This window comes from Prunus avium, chromosome 8 (assembly GCF_965620075.1).
Source record: "Prunus avium chromosome 8, drPruAviu1.hap1.1, whole genome shotgun sequence".
NCBI lineage: Eukaryota > Viridiplantae > Streptophyta > Magnoliopsida > Rosales > Rosaceae > Prunus > Prunus avium.
The window spans coordinates 26,961,532-26,976,935 of NC_142291.1; the positions used below are offsets into that span (position 1 = coordinate 26,961,532).

Here is a 15,404-nt window from a genome sequence, read left to right on the forward strand (position 1 = left end):
CGATAGCAGCCGTAGGCTCAGTTTGCTTGGCCTCATAACTGGCTTGAATTTGATTAACACATGCACCTATAAAATCACCACACTCGTTTCTAATAGCCACACTTACCCCATGAATTGAATCCCCATTTTTTAGTGCTCCATATACATTTATTTTACAGAGACCTACTGGAGGAGGCCGAAGGAGCTTGAGAGGGATATATCGATCCTGGATTGTGTGATGGCAGTGATTTGCTTTCATTCCATGCAGCAATAGGATGTAAATTACCCATATAAAGCTCAATGCTTATGGTTTATCACTCGAGTTTTAAACAAGAGTTCAATAAAAATAATAATTGGTATTGCTCGAGTTACATAACTTTGTACCTCAAAAAGGTGTTATTGAGTTTCTTTTTAACCAATGGTAGGGGGAAATAAAAATACCACTAGACTAGACCAATAGCTAGTTGGTTATGTGTTGTTAAGTTACCGATCCATCTTATGATGCAATGTATAAAGTGTCAAAAATTGTAGTAATTTTTATAAAACAGAAAATTATGACATATTGAGTTATATTTCAATAACTAACTAGTAAACATTTTCTAAGTAACAATGTCTAGCATCGCGCATTTACGCTAATCACCTAAGCCTACTATGCAATTAAGTTCCAATAATTTTTTTCGTGAAAATAGTTGACAATTGATTAAATGAACATCTTCTAAAATTTATTTGAAAATTTCCATGTATTTTTCACAATTTCATTCTTTTTATTGAACTTTTACTGATTTCGATTATATATCGATATTTTTGTCAAATTTTTCGTATCTGAGATTTTTTATATTTCTGACACAATCTATATATAATTTCAATAAAAATATGGAAATTATGTGAAGGCAAAATTATAACAATGGTCCCCGGACTAAGACCAAACTTTACTTTTCGTCCATCATATTTTTAACGGAAAAGTTGGTTGAGGAAAGGACGATTTCTGAAAGTGGAGGCATAATTAAAGTACCATCATAACAATTTAGCAACATGAGGGATAAAAAATAAAGTTTGATCTTAATTCAGGGACCATTGCTACAATTTAGCCTTATGAGAAATACAAACTTTTTAAAGAAACTTTAGGACATGTTGATTTATTTGGGTACATGGAAAAATCGAAAGCCGCCAACAGGGGAAAATCGAACAGCCATCACAGATGGCCTATAGGATATAGGGAAGAAACGGCCGACAACCTTCCACGTGGCAGTAGCCCATTTCATTTGAATCCAAACCTATATAAACCATATCACTGTTTTAAACTTCATCTTCTCCAGTGGACCTGTCATTCTTCTGTGTTTCTTTCTTGGGTGGAACTTTCTCTGCCCCCATTTTCCCGGAAAATTTGAAAAAGAACAAAAATGCCAAGCAAAACCCTGATAGCTCATCACCCTCTTCACTCCCCTCTCCTCCAAAACCTCACTCAGACTTCTCTTTCTCACCCCTCACTCTTCTTCACCAACCCACCATATTTCTCTTTGACCCCAGGCCTTAACCACACGTCTGGCCTCCCAAAGCTACGCTTCTCACCCCCAATACGCCGTCATAATCGGCTGGTGTCCGCCTGCACTGTCGACGGGGTTCGTGAAGGAGATTATGGGGAAGATTCTATAGTGTCTGAAGAAGTTGTGGAGGTGAAGAAAGAAGAGTTGGAGAGTCAGAGCTTATGGAACCAAATGAAGGAGATTGTAATGTTTACAGGACCCGCCACTGGGCTTTGGATTTGTGGGCCCCTTATGAGCCTCATCGACACTGTTGTGGTTGGCCGGGGAAGCTCTCTTGAGCTTGCTGCTTTAGGTACTTAATTCAGATTTACTTTAGTTTTTTTTAATTTGGGTTTTATTTTTTTAAGGGTAGATTTTTAGCTGAGCTCTGATTATTGGTTTTCAATGCAGGCCCTGGAACTGTGATGTGTGATAATATGAGTTATGTGTTCATGTTCCTTTCTATTGCAACTTCAAATATGATTGCTACTGCGCTTGCAAAAGGGGTTAGTTGGTTTCTCTTCAGATCCCAGATGCCTCTGTGGTGGATAAATGTGTATGCTTGTGTTGATAAGAAAATGAGTTTGACTTGCACTTTCCAATTTTGGGTACTTCTTTGTCACTCTGATTCAGAATTTTCTTAGGGAATTAAGTGCAAATTTGCAAGGATTTTAAGAGTATTATATGAATTGTACTATGTGTTATTCAGAAGTTGAGAAGGTATGAACTTTCAAGGCTGCTAAACAGAGTGGGAGTTGTTGCCAGATTAGGAATTTTTGATATGTATGCCATTAAGTACATTTATTGCAATGACATAAAACCACGTTTCTCTTTCTTTAAAATTCTTTCTTTCTATGACTTTCGAATTCTTGTGCAGGATTGTATGCAATGTTAATCACTATTTCTCTTGCATGATTTAGGTATATTGTTTGATTATCTAGTATTGGTGCAGGATAGAAATGAAGTGCAGCATCACATATCCATCTTGCTCTTTGTTGGATTGACCTGTGGCTGCTTAATGCTTTTATTTACAAGATTTTTCGGTTCATGGGCGCTAACTGGTAATAAGAACTGGTTTTCAATATCTTTACATTACAGAAAGATTGAGTGCTTGATTTTGTTTGTTTTCTATTGATTAAAGCATTTTAGCACATATAGTAGAATATGAGAGTTTTCTGGGTCTGTAAAGGTAGCATTTATAGGAGAGTCATGACTGACGCAATTCTAACTTTTCAGCTTTTGCTGGATCAAAGAATGCGCATATTATTCCTGCAGCAAATACATATGTTCAGGTGCCTTTCCTTTGAGCTAAAAAATGTTGGTTACTCCTCTTTGAGAAGATGGTTTCCTTTAAATCATTTACCTGGTCAGGAAATGTTAAAATATCATAAAAGCTCCTTCTTTTTATTTGTTCATTTTCTCTTAGTCATTAGAAGGTCTTGTATGTGTAGAATGATAATGTGGTAGACTTTGCATTATCTTGTCAAGATATAACGTAAAAGGTTCTTCTTCTTCTTTATTTTTTTTGGGCTATTGGCAATGTTTATATTTATCATATGTGAGGTCCACGTCGATACATGCGAAAGAGTTTTGAAAAATGTATCTACACCATTAATTTGTGCACGAAAAGAAAGCTTATTTCTTAATAATATCTCATTAGTAGGTGGAACTCAGACCAAATCTTTTCTCTAACTGATTATTATGATGTCCCCCACTTGTATGTGTTATCTTTCTTGGCATACACTTATACTTCTTGTTCTATGACCAGTAAATAGATTCCTTGTCCTGGTTTTGTCTGTGACATACTCCTGCACTTGATTTCTTTTAAAGACTTTCTAACAGAATGTTTTCTGTTGGTAGATACGAGGTTTGGCATGGCCTGCAATTCTTGTTGGTTGGGTTACTCAGAGTGCAAGGTTACATGTCTCTTCCACTTTTCCATGTATTATATACAGCATAAACATCTGGCGAGTTGATGATTAGAAACGAATCTATAAAATATTTGAAGATATAGTTGTCTTCTTTGTTCAAAGTCGTTGGCAACAACACCATAATGGATATTGTAAGTCTTAAATCTTTTTGACACAGGGATTATTAAATCTATTGGGTGAGAAGAAATAACTGCTAGAGAAAGTTTGGCACCATTTTAGGCATTGCAAAACATGAATGATTATATAAACTATCATGGAAAAAACAAATGTGAACAAGCATTCTTATTTTACTTGAATCACATTTATTGCCTAAGGAAAGTTCTCTGACTTGTCAAAAACCAGTATGAAACAAGCATTCATATTTTGACTTGAAATACTTATTTATTGCCTAAGTGAAAGTTATCTCTGGCAGGGAATTTTAACTGCTGAGGTTAATGAGATCGTGTTCATACTCTGATATTCTAAATCTGTTTCCCAGTCTTGGCATGAAAGATTCCTGGGGTCCTTTGAAGGCCTTGGCTGTAGCCAGTGTTATAAATGCCATTGGTGATGTAGTCCTTTGCAGTTTTTTAGGCTATGGTATTGCTGGTGCAGCATGGGCAACAATGGTGTCACAGGTATGTGGGCCAAACATATTAACATATATAACATAAGGTTTGAATTTTTTTTTGTCATAAGTCCTTGACACATCAATTAACTTTTCCAGTACTATTGACTGGTATGACTTTAGGTTGTTGCAGGATATATGATGATTGAAGCTCTGAACAAGAAAGGATACAATGCCTATGCCATCTCTGTTCCCTCGCCCGAAGAATTTTTAACAGTACTTGGGCTTGCTGCTCCAGTGTTTGTGACAATGATTTCTAAGGTTACAATTTACGCAATTATTTCTTGATCTAGTCTCATGTGTTCCTTTTTCATAATCCACCAATTTAGATGTTGATATTCCCCAGAAGAATGACTAGAAATATTACTGCCTTTTCTAACAACTTCAGAGAAATGTATCTTCACAATATGAAGGCATTACAGTCTTCATAAAATGACTAAGCAGGGGATCACATGCCTGACACTAAAATAACTTAAGCATCATGTGCCTATAAGTTGGATAGGATCATCCATAACAGTAAGAGATCATGTGTCTTCACAAAATGATCAATGTGTTTTAGTTACAAGGGAGGCCAAAGGGGAGGGGAGAGTCAAACTCTAGCCTCGGGGGTAGGAGTAAATGCTCGTAACCACTAGGTCGTAGAATCGATGCTCTGATACCATGTTAAGAAAACAAGGGAGAGAAATCAGAGAATTAGATGCTTTAATCATAACATTAAACAAGGGTTTGAATAGAATGAACTCCTAATCAGTAATAGGATAACAAATAACAAACAAATCACTTAATTATGAAAATACTTGACACTTGTCAGAGACTAAATCATAGTAAAGAAACACACTAGTGACCAGATATTCAAACTAATTGAGAATCCAAATCCAAATATACTTTATTCTCTAATAATGATTTGTGGTTTATAGATAGCTTTCTTCTCTCTCGTTGTGTATTTTGCAACATCAATGGGAACAAACATCACGGCTGCTCATCAGGTTAGGTTTGGTCAAACTTGTTGTGTTAGTTGATCTTTCTTTTTGAAGGTAAGTGATGTTTATTTTTATTGATGACTTACCATTTCCTCTAGGTCATGATCCAAACATTCTTCATCTGTACTGTGTGGGGCGAACCTCTTTCTCAAACTGCACAATCATTTATGCCTGAGTTGATATATGGCACAAATCGTAGTTTGCCCAAGGTTTGTCATACTCAAATTCTATCCATATGGACTTTTAATCTTGGTAGTATATGTTGAGAATTGAAGAAATTCCATGTGTATTTTGTTTTGGACAATTAAGTTATACATAATACTCCCCTTTCGATGAATATAATGGGGATGATGGCTATTTTGTTAATTGTGTTCTGAAAACTTTATGATATCAAACAGGCTCGAATGCTGCTCAAGTCACTTGTCATTGTTGGAGCTATCATTGGTTCAGTATTAGGAATTGGAGGAACTTGTGTTCCATGGTTGTTTCCGAACATCTTTACACCTGACCAAAAGATCATACAGGAGGTTGGCTCTTCGTCTTTTTTAGGATCTTTTTAACATCTTCCAAATTTCTATTTCTTCTGTGCTATGGTATCTCGAGGAAGGAAAGAATCAAGTTGGTTTTAGCACTTCTTTATAAATTGTCATTCTATAATATATGCAGGCTTCCACCAAATCACAAGGTATAAGTTGGTTGTGAGTCTTGATGACTGCTCTTAAACTGAATCCCCACCATATATTCTTCCAATGATCTGAACTTTTGAGCTCCATATATATTGAATATTGACGCAGGGCTTTTCCTTGATCATGAAAAGTTGTGATAAAATTGTTCCACAAATAGAATTCCTCTTGATACTCTATATGTGTTGATGCAGATGCATAAAGTGCTGATCCAATTTTTTTTAGCACTGGCTGTGACACCTGCCATTCTCTGCTTTGAGGGAACACTGCTGGTATGTTTCATTTTATCTTCAGTCAACATGTTCTTATTATAAACCTTATCTTTGCACATCTTGTGCCTGCCTTTTGGACCGAAGATTGATGAATACTGAGTCCTGTATGTATTGTGTCCAGTGAAGCAATAGGCAATTCATCCTGTTTATTTTGTTGCTTGGTTTGCAATAAAATAAATAAATACCTTGGAATAAACAAAATTCATCCTGTTTATTGTTTGTTCTTTTCAGGCCGGACGAGATCTAAGATTTATTAGTCTGTCAATGAGTGGATGCTTGTCTTTAGGTGCACTTCTACTGCTGGTGAGTTGTTTTGTCAATTTTCTGGTGTATAATTACTTTTTAGTTTATTTATAGTTTATAAATTACTTTTTATGTACACTACCATTCCATTTTTCTTTCACCAGCTTGTGAGTAGTAGAGGATATGGCCTAGCAGGCTGCTGGTGGGCAGTGGTAGGATTTCAATGGGTAAGACCAATATCTAAGGCTTCACATGCCCACTTTTGACCTATTTGAACTTATCTGAATATCTGATCACAAAAGAACTCATCTAAATTTTCATTCGTAGGCTCGGCTTTTTCTCTCCGTACGGCGCCTTATATCTCCTACCGGCATACTTTACTCTGATGATACGAGCCAGTATAATCTAGAAGAACTCAGAGCTGTTTAGTTTAGGAATCATACAAATACACGAGATAAGTGGTCGTAACATCTTTGGTAAGGATCAAAATTCACATTTCAGTGTTAACGTATGACGAATTATCGGAAAATGAGGTTGGCACTACTCTTTTATCTGCAACAAGGCTGAAAGCAAGCAGAGGTGCTGCCTCAAGCATGTCGTCCAATAAAAGCAAGAGTAGATATGATACCTTATGTTGGCATGCTCACATTCATATTCCAATCCTTAACTAGTTGGCATATCTGTTGTCCACAATCATAAAATCAGGCTAATGTAACTTTTATGGAGTCATTTTAAAATGTCCCTTATCTCTAATATTATAAAGTCATGCCACCTAACTTATGGAGTCTTTCAAATATTTCCTGTGCACAATCGTGGTGTTTCTTCCCTTCTGCCTTGAATTCATTAAATCTGTTTGAAGCACTGGTTGTCTGGTCTCTAGCTAGTTTTAAAATTTTAGTGATGGAAAAAAATTCATTGTATAATACATGCAGGATCACTGGGATCTGTAGGGCATGATTTTACCCTAAACAACGCAACCCAATGCTCAAACTCACTTGTACCTTTATAAATTTCAAATGATGCATTAAGTGAAGAGAACATCCCTAAATAATCTAGTTCTACTCTATTCCCAAAGTGGGAACAGCCAAAAACAAAACAAAACAAAAAACTAATACAATGGTGAGAATGATTTAAATTGGATCTTCATCTTATGCAAAATTTATATTGACGAAAAACCTCAATATAGCTGCATCTTTCTTGACTTGCCAGCATGGCTGAAAAAAGAAATTGAAAACTCAGAAATTGGATGTAAAGTGGATACTTGTATTTATAGTACGAAAAAGATACATGCACCCGAAAAAATAAGAAGGTGCTCAGTAGTAAACACCAGCAAAATTCAAGCTTCCTTCCTAGTTATCCTGTAATTCAACATGAAACTGAAAGTTAGGATCTCGAGTATGGTAAGAATTGGCCCTCGCCAATGAGATGGAACAGAAGTATGCGAATGGAAGAAAACTGTCATCTGGGTGAAAGAATGAGCACATAATACCACCTTCATTTAAATTTCAGACAGTTATTAGTCTAAAAATTATTTGAACCTGGTAGGCCGTGAAAACAAAATGCCAAATTCTGCAAGATTGGTGGCTAATAAATGCTTTGAATGCAACACCACATTCTCACCTAAAGCAATAAATTCCCAAGGCTGTCGTGATTTCATGAACGACTGAAGTTGCAAAGTGAAGATAGAGTGTCGCTGTGTTCAGAGAAAGAGAAACATCAGCCAAAAGACATGATAACATGAAATGAGATTTTTAAGTACATATTCAATCTCTATTAAGACTGCACTTGCAAATGCCTATGTTGTTTTTCAAAACACTAAAAAATTTCTCAACAAAAGAAAAATAAATTGGTAACAGTAAGCAGCTGAAGGCCAAAAAAGGCACTTAAAATCTGTCTTGAGAAAATGGTGATTGTGCCATGTATTTCCAATACGTGCACCAAAGGAACAAATTACAGTACCTGTAAATGCACAGTAACCAAGAAGAACCAAGCTCTCGTCAACCAATGGAACTCTGCAATAAAAGGTGCACAGGAAGTTCAAGAGAAGAGAAACATCAGGACTATCAAGAACAGACTGAATAATATTTAGAGCTCAGAAAGTAATATCAAATATAACATACCCGTCATTCAATCTAGCTGTGAGTGCATTTGCAATGGAAAATGGGAGATACAACAATGACTGTACAGAATAATAAATATTGTAATTAGTAATCTAATCTGGTCTTTAATAAATAAAAAATTCATACAAGAGTTATTGATAATAATAACTGGATAATACTTTAACATTCAATTCTCCCACATAAGTAAAAATTCGTAAATGAAGCCTTCTTTCCCAGGAGAAAAGTATCATGCTATTACTATAGTTTTTAGAAATAGACCTTCAACAGACTGTAAAATTCCAATGCTTTGGGATTGTTACATACCATGCACATTCCAGTTTTCAAACCCTTTGGCTCATCACACAAGTGCGCAAGAATCATACTTCCCTGCCAAAACAAAGCTTTCTTCAACAATAATGGTATAATAAAGAATTTGATTGTCTACCAGCCCATTAAAATGACATTATTCGAAATCTAGGACACTCACAGAACCAATAGCAAGCAATTACATTCAAGATGGACAATTGAGAAACTTTAACAGATTTGATTATAAAGAAACACGGATATCCTACCACAAGGTACCCAAAAGCAAGTCCAGTTCCCACTACGACTAAATGCGGATAGTTCCCCATAATGTCAGCTGGTGACAAGTAACCCCTGCATATAAATAATTTGATTTTTTCCCTTCATAAAGAAGACAAAAGGTAAGTGTGAACACAAAGAATATAGACATACCATGCCAAAACTCCTCCCAAAAGAACAGCAAAAGGGTAAAGCTGGGATGAAACAATATGAAACACCCATTAGGCCAATTAAATATCCAGAATTAACATACAAAAATCCAAAAGATAATAGCATTACCATTGCCAGTGCCAATAGCATGCTTGCTTTCCTTGCCTGAACAACCTTATAAACATTGCACACACTGCACACAAAAAATCCGAAAGATATTAGCATTACCATTCAACTGACTATTTATACATGAGGTCCACCAAATCACGTGCATTGTTTGGGGAGGAGACAAACTATATTGAGTCACTCACAAAATATAGGAAGATGACTCAAATTCAAAATTCAGGGAACAAGGAATTACATACTTGAACGTGACCGTTGGGATAACAGCAAAAGCTACCATTAGAAACAACACAGCTTTGTATGTTGTAATTTCTGACGTCAAAAACAGAAAGGAATTAAATTCAGACCAATTGCAATAGAAGTACGAATTTTTCATGAAGCAGCGGATGAAAAAGTAGTATTCCGAAATTGATAAAAACAAGGGAGCAAGAATGCATAAATGTTAAATAGATTTTGAGCTATATATAGAGATGTATTGGAAATAAATATGCAAAATGTCTGGCAGGCTTATTCTATTAACTTGCATATAAAGCGAACAAGAAGCAGCAGCGACCAACACTTACAACTCAATAGTAACTCATTCGGATAAATAAAACAATATAAAACATCAATCAGGTAATGGAAGGTGTGCCAACTACCAAGTATTCATAAAAGGGTGTTTAAATCAAAGCACGCAATCAAGTCTCGCAAAATGTAGATTCTGTACACGGGTTCAATGCAAAATAAAATTTGTAGGCTCAACTAAAATAGGCACAGCCTTACCATGAATAAATGGGACCCAACTAAGAAAAGGCAGAGACTTTCCAAATTGTTGAGCCCACCACTCAGAACCTGAAAAAGTTAAGCAATTTCAAATCAATTTAAATGTAATCGGAGAAAAGAAAAAGTAAAACCCAAGCAAAAGAAGAAAAAAAATTAGTGTATTGGTTTAAAAATAAACTTTCAAGCTCTACATACAAAGAATAGCAGGACGAGATTACGAGCTTACCAACAATAGCTGTGAAAAAATGGGAAAAATATATCAGCATTAGACCTTCTGTGGGCCCATTAACGGCAGGAAGGATCAGGGTATTGGTAAAGTAACTGGATCAATAAAGTAATATATCAGTGCTGCTAACAAAACATCCAAGTTTCATATAAAGTATTCTATGCAGGGTCAGAGTAGACAACCCTCTAAGCAAGCGTTGTGAATCAACACTCCCCAATTATAAAGTGGAAAATTTCAGAAACTTTATAACTTCAGAGTCCAAAATATACAGCCTTATACATATTATGGATTGTTCTTTTGGAGGGAAGGAGGGAGGGAGGGAGGGAGTAGTATAAAAGTCAGACATGCATAATGACTAATAACATATCAAACTAGGTTGGGCAACTTACGACTCCCATGTTGCACAATAAAATGGAACAGCTGAAATCACCCAAAACCAGAAGGTAGTTCTTCCACACATTGCAGTACTCCCAAAAGCCAATCCTTCAAACTAAATAAACACATACGGAATATGAAAAAAGCATTTGAATTTCACAGCTACGAAATTACCAGAAAAGATGAAGACACATACCGCACATGCAAGGGCATCACAACCTGCAATACAGTGAGATTGCCCAGAATATAATCCATCAATAATCAACTCTTGCTTTACAAAGATAGAAGAAAAACACATTACGTTGCATTACCATGGTCAAAAAGTTCCCCCAGTGGACTTGAGGAATTTGTCCGTCTTGCTTGCTTCCCATCAACAGCATCAAAGGTCTAAGATATTTGTGAAAAGGTCAAACAAGCAAGTGATTGAAAATGGGAAATACCAATGAAAACAAAGTAGTAATGCATAACAGTAAAGAGGCACACCACCAAAAAAATAAAATAAAATCAAAGGCAACACTGCATATAAATTATTTAAGCCAACCTGATATAAGAAAAGTAGCAATCCATGAGCGAAATTAACCCATCTAGGAGGAGCTGAATCCAATCTTGGTGAATATATCTGAGAAAAAAATCATTAAGCAAATTCAATGGGAGCTTACTAATAACAACTTTCTACTTTATGCATTATACACAAAACAGCCAGTGGATATATTTTCACATTCATAAAAAATTACAAATAAATGTGAAAGTTAAAGTAAAATATTAGCATTAACAAAAAAGGAAAACTAACACAAAATTAAAAAGATGATAAGAAAATTCACTCACATATCCAAGCAGCGCAGATGTGAGCAAGAACATGAATCCCGTTAGTGTTATCTGGCCAAAAATAAAGCATAACCATCAATTAATAGGCAACGGTATCAAAATGATTACACATAGTTGGGAGTAAACGTCATTATACCATGTTGGGCCTGAAAAAGAACACAGAAACCCAAACGCGCACATAGACCAAAGAAAAAGAAAAAGTTAGTATATAGCAGGAAAAATAACCCTAAACCAGCACTGTTAAATCATAAGCAAGTTATAAAAGCGAGACATAAACAAATCTCAAGAAAAGTACTAAAACTCTTCGCTCTTGTAAATTCAATATACCAAATAAGAGCATAATTAACCAATCTCCTTAGCTAATAGCTGCATTTGCGATAAACACACAAGTTCTTGGCATCTTGGCATTGTAACTTTACAATATGTAGTTCTATCTAGAACTAGACATGCAATCAACAAATCCCATCCATTTTGATGTTTTCTTAACATAAATGTATCATATATAGGCTACTAAATAACCAAATTCAAGATTTTACCCAGCATAAACTAATCATACAGACCTTCAGCACCAAAATTCAAAAATAGACATGCTCATGAACACGTACACTAATAAAATAATGATCTTACCAACCAATTCAACCCAGAGAGAACAGTGCGTCAGAAAAAAATAAAGTTACTCTAGCTTTCAAAAATAAAATAAAAGAAAACAGATTAAGAAACTTACGGCATCCAAAGGGGAAATATTTTAACGAAGCGACACCAAAAGGGTTGCAATACATATTTCGCAGTGTAGGAGTGATCCACACCACTATACTTGTATTTATGCAAAGCAGCCACACCATGTGCCCCAATGTACCCCATCTCTTCCAAATCAAGCTTTGGTTTTTTGTTTCGAAGAAGATCCAATCAAGCCTCAGTACAACTAGGCGGGGGAAGGCGTGAGGAGGCGTTGCAAGGCGTGGCCAGGCGGCGACAGATCTGGACACTTCTGAACCGGAAGAGATTGCGCAGATGAGTCTGCAAATTGGCTGCGAGGAAGAAGACTCGCGGGTTTTTTTTTTTTAAGGGTTAAATGAAACGACGTCGTTTCACTTGAGTGTTTTGAAAAATATAAAACGCAAGCTGTAGCTTCTTTTTTTTTTTTCTTTTTTTTTTCAAATACTTTTATTAAAGGCGAACACAAACATTAGCATCTCCAGCTAAGGTATTAAACAACCAATCTGGAGGTACAAAATCCCGATAGTAACTACCACCTACCCTACACGCAAAAGTTGCATCCTCATGAGCAATTTTGTTGCAGTTGCAAGGTGCAAAAATGAAAATTACTTCCTGGAATTCTCGAATCGCAGTCTGGATGTTGAAGAGAATACTATCTACCTCCACAGCCACCGCCCTCTCGCCCTTCACCATCTTGATGGCAACTTGGGAATCAGACTCCACCACCACTCGAGAGAAACCCCCTTGTTGACAAGCAAACAAAACTGCCCTTATAGCGTCCATCTCTGCCATGAGAGCCGACCCATAAAGCATATCTCCTTGACCACTTGCTTGCATCATCCAACCTGTAAAGTCCCGAATCACCCATCCAAAACCTCCCCGCATTGTTTGCTCAAACCAGGCACCATCACAATTTGCTTTGACCATTTCGTGCTTGGGTTTTTGTTAAAAGGTATGTGCAGCCTTACACAGATCGGGAGGTCTCAGCAACTCATTCACAAGGGGAGCCTGACTTGGAACTGCCACAAGATATTCCTCCACTTGCCCCACCATCAGTGCAATTGCAGCGTAGGGATTGGCCTCCTCATTACGGCATTTTCAGATTTGCCACAGGCCATAGACCAAAATCTGTAGTATCTCCCACGATTGTGCACCAGTTTTATATTTTTCCTTTAGATAAGCCCAGCATGAAGCAAAATCGGTACCCACTATAGTAGTAGAATCCAGTTGCAGAGTGCAAGCATTCCACAAGGCACGTGCAAACTCACACTTAAAAAACAAATGCAACTGAGACTCAACATCCTTACCACAGATCCCACATTTATTGTCCACTGTCATATGCCGACGACACAGGTTGTCACGTACAGCCAGAGAGTTTAGGCACCCTCTCCACATGAAAGATCGTAATTTTGGGGGCACTTTTAAACTCCAAATTCCTTTCCAAAAACATATTTTTCCTGGTCGAATTACTACTCTCTCCTTCACCTTTCCGCCCAAGCTCGCCATTCCGCTGGAGGTTCACTGCAAGTTTATAGCTTGATTTAACCGTATAGTCACCTGGCTTTGTAAAGTGCCATATCAATTTATCTGGGCAGCCCCGACGACTCACAGGCATAGATAAAATAGTCTTTGTTTCCTCCGCATTAAACCAAACGGCCACCTCCTCACTCTTCCACGTCTTCGTAATTGGATCAATAAAGTCCTTGACATATGTCGGCCTTCCAGGATGGTTTGACATCACCTGAAACTTATAAGGTTTTGGGAACCGGCGGTTGCTATGGATCTTTATGCTTTCTCCATTGCCGACCCTCCACTTTACCCTATCCTCAAGGATATGACGTCCTTCAAGAATTCTTTTCCAGCCCCAAGACGCACCACGACCTACTCCTGCCGACCAAAAGTCAAGGCCAAAAAAATATTTTTCATGCAGCAATTTAGCCAACAAAGACTTAGGATTGTGTAGAATTCTCCAACAAGTTTTCGCAAGTAAAGCCAAATTAACACAAATTAAATCACGGAAGCCAAGGCCCCCGTCCTTTTTCATGCAACTCAACTTTTGCCAACTAAGCCAATGAACTCCCTTATGCTCCACAGAACTCTTCCACCAAAAGTTTGCTTGGTCTGCCCCAAGTTCTTTACATAAAATGACAAGTAATTTAAAGCAGGACATGGCATAATTAGGTAGAGCAAGAGCCACTGCCTTAATTAAAATCTCCTTGCCTGCATGCGTCAAATATTGCTCCGACCACCCCATCAGTTTTGTGGTAAGACAATTATGTACCCCTTCAAAGACCGCTTTCTTTAAGGCCCCAAAATCTGCCTACAGCCCCAAGTATTTACCAAAGCCATTATTGCGTTGAACCCCAAGAATGTCAACCAAATGCTTACATGTACTCTCAGGACATCTTGTATTGAAAAATGCAGAGTTCTTATCCAGATTAATTCTTTGACCTGATTCGTGCTCATAGCCCCGCAAAATATGTTTTAATAGCTCCACTTCCCCATCCTCTGCTTTACAAAATAAGACCGAGTCATCAGCAAAGAACAGATGCGACACACTCGTACCATGGGTTTTGAATTGATAACCATGTAAACCCCCAAACTCCTCAGCCTTCTTAATCATAGCAGATAAACCTTCTGCACATATAAGAAAGAGAAAAGGCGAGAGCAGGTCTCATTGCCGGATACCCCAAGTCAGTTTAATACTTATAGTCGGTTCCCCATTCAACAAAATCAAGTAATTCACAGTAGACACACACTTCATTATCCAGTGACATAATTTACCATCAAAACTCAATTGCAACATCATGGCTTCTAAGAAAGGCCACTCCACTCGATCATACGCCTAGGCCATATCCAATTTCAAAACTCAAAACAGTCATCCATATAACAAAATTAAACAAAATTAAACAAAACCCCAAAATTCATGCAATCCATGCCAAAAAGATAAAACAAAAAATTGCAATAAGATCCATATTGGACAAAAATTAAACTTAAACAAAAAATAAATCAATAGAGAAAGGGTAATACAGAGGCAACAAGGTGCTCAACTGATACCCGCACCAAAATCACACAGGAGAGACAAAGAGGTGGGTTGTGGGTTGAATCTTGCACAGGAAAACTGAAGAGAAAATCTTACGAAATGGAACGAAGCCTTGATTTTCGAACTTGGAAAAGAGTATTAGACTAAGGATGAGATCTTGCAAAGGACCCATATAGTGTTTCGGGTTAGTGAAAAATAAAAACACCCAACCATATTCCGGCTCCAATATGGATCATCCAAAAGAGGATGAGAGAAAGCTAGCTTTGCTCTATTGTTCAGTTCAT

General features: G+C 37.0%; 3 protein-coding genes across 7 annotated transcripts; 1 reads left to right on the forward strand and 2 right to left on the reverse strand.

The window, feature by feature from the left end:
* The first annotated feature begins 1,275 nt into the window (after positions 1-1,275).
* LOC110768487 (protein DETOXIFICATION 46, chloroplastic) lies at positions 1,276-7,028 on the forward strand. 2 transcript variants are annotated; one of them, XM_021972231.2, is made up of 14 exons: positions 1,276-1,815; positions 1,914-2,008; positions 2,455-2,563; positions 2,739-2,794; positions 3,363-3,418; positions 3,912-4,050; positions 4,164-4,301; positions 4,958-5,026; positions 5,119-5,229; positions 5,419-5,547; positions 5,898-5,975; positions 6,207-6,278; positions 6,383-6,445; positions 6,546-7,028. In XM_021972231.2, the coding sequence occupies exons 1-14, from the start codon at positions 1,380-1,382 to the stop codon at positions 6,645-6,647; spliced, it is 1,653 nt and encodes a 550-aa protein (XP_021827923.2). In that variant the 5' UTR covers positions 1,276-1,379; the 3' UTR covers positions 6,648-7,028. The 2 variants fall into 2 exon arrangements, with proteins under 2 accessions (XP_021827923.2, XP_021827924.2); XM_021972232.2 differs by having other exon boundaries at positions 1,277-1,815; positions 1,914-2,110.
* A 172-nt stretch (positions 7,029-7,200) lies between these two features.
* On the reverse strand, positions 7,201-12,409 carry LOC110768488 (choline/ethanolaminephosphotransferase 1). Of its 4 annotated transcripts, none has more exons than XM_021972235.2 (19): positions 12,085-12,409; positions 11,497-11,506; positions 11,361-11,411; positions 11,077-11,154; positions 10,847-10,922; positions 10,732-10,754; positions 10,550-10,650; positions 10,161-10,255; positions 9,935-10,003; positions 9,415-9,484; positions 9,179-9,242; positions 9,053-9,093; positions 8,890-8,974; positions 8,642-8,704; positions 8,339-8,397; positions 8,178-8,230; positions 7,839-7,911; positions 7,546-7,576; positions 7,201-7,432 (listed from the first exon to the last, which is right to left on the reverse strand). In XM_021972235.2, the coding sequence occupies exons 1-18, from the start codon at positions 12,219-12,221 to the stop codon at positions 7,555-7,557; spliced, it is 1,170 nt and encodes a 389-aa protein (XP_021827927.1). In that variant the 5' UTR covers positions 12,222-12,409; the 3' UTR covers positions 7,201-7,432; positions 7,546-7,554. The 4 variants fall into 4 exon arrangements, with proteins under 4 accessions (XP_021827927.1, XP_021827926.1, XP_021827925.1 ...); XM_021972234.2 differs by having other exon boundaries at positions 7,510-7,576; XM_021972233.2 differs by having other exon boundaries at positions 7,201-7,576.
* Positions 12,410-12,527: 118 nt separating this feature from the next.
* LOC110768515 (uncharacterized) lies at positions 12,528-13,004 on the reverse strand. Its single transcript, XM_021972265.1, has one exon. The coding sequence runs from the start codon at positions 13,002-13,004 to the stop codon at positions 12,528-12,530; it is 477 nt and encodes a 158-aa protein (XP_021827957.1).
* Positions 13,005-15,404: the final 2,400 nt, after the last annotated feature.